At 45.3% G+C, this 2,814-nt stretch overlaps 1 protein-coding gene across 1 annotated transcript in view; it reads left to right on the top strand.

Moving 5' to 3' along the window:
• Asb4 (ankyrin repeat and SOCS box containing 4) overlaps window positions 1–2,814 on the top strand; it is a 44,300-nt gene that overhangs the window by 38,397 nt on the left and 3,089 nt on the right. The window contains exon 4 of the mRNA XM_005363693.3: window positions 2,408–2,521. Coding sequence (XP_005363750.1) covers window positions 2,408–2,521 — 114 coding nt within the window. The remainder of the gene's footprint in view (window positions 1–2,407; window positions 2,522–2,814) is intronic.

The raw sequence follows: 2,814 nt of genomic DNA on the forward strand, positions 1-2,814 counted from the left end.
TGTGTGTGTGTGTGTGTGTGTGTATAAAGATATAATACTATTCAGGCACGGATCGATTGTCCCATTGATATCTAGGCTTAGGAAAACATTTTCCTGATCAGCCATGGCGGAAGCTGATGTCTACGGTCTAGAAGCTCCTGCTGTAGCTAATTTCAGGCTACACGTGACAAGTGGGGGAGACAAATGTAATAGATCTGGTGACCTTAGAGCCCTCCTCTCCTTTCTGTAACATGGCTTGCACTTGGCTCTATTCAGTCTCACAGTATCTGCTTGTCCCTGAACTCACTGGAGCTGGATTTCATCACAAACTATTTAGCAGAAAAAAAAAAATCCAAGTTCCCTTGTCTTGTGTTTTCATGAGGCAAGTTCTGGTAAAATACTGCCTCCGCCCCAGCCTGTGTTTTCCACTTTGCTATTCTGTTCAGTCGACTGAGAGATGAAGGAGACTGAGTTCTTACTGAACCTCAGACTTAGAGAACACAAGACATCTTTGTCAGTCAGGGTAGCAAGACCCCAGGAACGAGCTCGGCTCCCAGAGAAAGACCTGCAGTCAGAAGGCAGAAAACTCATTTCAGAGTGCAGTTTCAGAAGCTCTATGTGGCTGATAGTTTAACAGTGTGTGTAATGAGCTTTCCCCAGTGAAGATGGCTTTCTGGTCTCCAATTGTTGGTCACCCTCATCTTACTTTTAATGGGTTCTTTATTCGTAAGGGAATGTCACTTATGGGACCACTAAAACACCGAATGCTACAGCATGGAAGGTCTCAAAGGCGAGAATGTGCCATCCCTTCCACCCACCATCCTCAGTTATTCCACAAGATCTGCTTCACACCCTTTTCAATTCACCTAAAAACGGTGGAAGAACTTTGGTGGCCACAGAAACTTCTGTGGAGGGTTGTGTGTGTGTGTGTGTGTGTGTGTGTGTGCGTGCGTGCGTGCGTGCGTGCGTGCGGTGGTGTGTCAGGGGTAAGGATTCAACATGGAGAGGAGTCTTGGCAAAAGAAACGGGCATTACACACTGTGACATCTGTGGAACTCGCACAAATATTCCTGCGTACAGCAGAGACAAGTGGAGAAGGCGCCATGGGAGGCCACACTGACGCTAACCAAGAGCTTCCTTTCCTCTCGCTCTGCCTCAGCCAACCTGCAGAGAGCTGATGCATTACTGCACACATCCGTGCATACGCACGCATGCTTACACATACACACATGTAGGTGGGACCTCATCCTTCATTCCCAGCCTCTTAGACCTGAAATAACCACACGGGAAACTCTATTATTTGCGATACTGTTTGGCCAATAGCTTCGGTGTATTTTTAGTTAGCTCTTATATCCTGAACTAACCCATCTCCATTACTGCGCATCATCAGCCAGAACTTGGAAACAACCTAAGTGCCCCTCAACCGAAAAATGTATAAGGAAAATGTGGTACATTTACACAATGGAGTACTACACAGCTGAGAAAAATAATGGCATCTTGAAATTTGCAGGCAAATGGATGGAGCTAGAAAGCATCATATTGAGTGAGGTAACCCAGACCCAGAAAGACGATTATCATACTTACTCACTCATAAGTGGTTTTTAAACATAAAACAAAGAGAACTAGCCTACAAATCACAATCCCAGAGAACCTAGACAACAATGAGGCCCCTGAGAGAGGACATACATGGATCTAATTTACACGGGAAGTAGAAAAAGACAAGATTTCCTAAGTAAATTGGGAGCATGGTGACCATGGGAGGGGGTTGAAGGGGAAGAAAGCAGAGAAAAATGTAGAGCTCAATAAAATCAATTAAAAAATTCATAACTAACATAAAAAAATCTGTGCATCACCACAAGATCATGGCCTATCAGCATAGTTTTGGCTGACTCCAGCAAAGGCATCTGTCTCCTGTGGCAGCTACATGTCTTCTCCCTGACTTTGCCTCCTCTCTCTCTCTCTCTCTCTCTCTCTCTCTCTCTCTCTTTCAGTTAAGCCATTGGCCAAAAGCAGCTTTTTTATTAACCAATGGCAATAAAACATATTCACAGCATACATCACCACACACACACACACACACACACACACACACACACACACACAGATGTGGTACACAAAGCGCCACAGACCTTTCTACTGTCCAAGACGTCTGCTCCTCCCTGAGACCTGAACTGACTGGCTCCAGTCCATACAGCTCTCTGGCATGGAATTAATGCCTTTCTTATATTTAACTTTTTTTCAGCTCCATTCTTAATTTTTCATGGTTGGTGTGTGTGTGAGGGCAGGGTACACTGAGTATCCCAGGTTGGCCTTGGACCCCAATCCCGCTTCAGCCTCCTTGGAACGGTGATGTTAGGCGTGTCCTGGTGTGTGGGAATTTGACTCATGTGCACACGCTAAGTGACCACCCGCTCTGTTGTCTCTGCAGGTGATCCAGGCTTGCCACTCTTGTCCCAAAGCCATTGAAGTTGTGGTCAATGCCTACGAGCACATCAGGTGGAACATGAAATGGAGGAGAGCCATTCCTGACGACGTCCTGGAGGTAAAGAACCCACCACTGAGAGCTGCCAGACGTGTTTCAGCGCGCAGCCTTCCAATGTAAAACATTGCTTTGGAGCGTGCTTTCCAAGTTTTCTCAGATGTAATGAAGCAAAGGATTATAAAATACAAGAAGGAGAGTGTAAATCTCTTCCTGTGTATGCCTGCCACACAGGTGATATTAAGGAGTCTCGGGGAATTTTTTTTTTAATCTTTTTTTTAAATATGTATTTATTTATTATGTATACAATATTCTGTCCGTGTGTATGCCTGCAGGCCAGAAGAGGGCACCAGACC

Source organism: Microtus ochrogaster, linkage group LG10, assembly GCF_000317375.1.
Source record: "Microtus ochrogaster isolate Prairie Vole_2 linkage group LG10, MicOch1.0, whole genome shotgun sequence".
Taxonomy (NCBI): Eukaryota; Metazoa; Chordata; class Mammalia; order Rodentia; family Cricetidae; genus Microtus; species Microtus ochrogaster.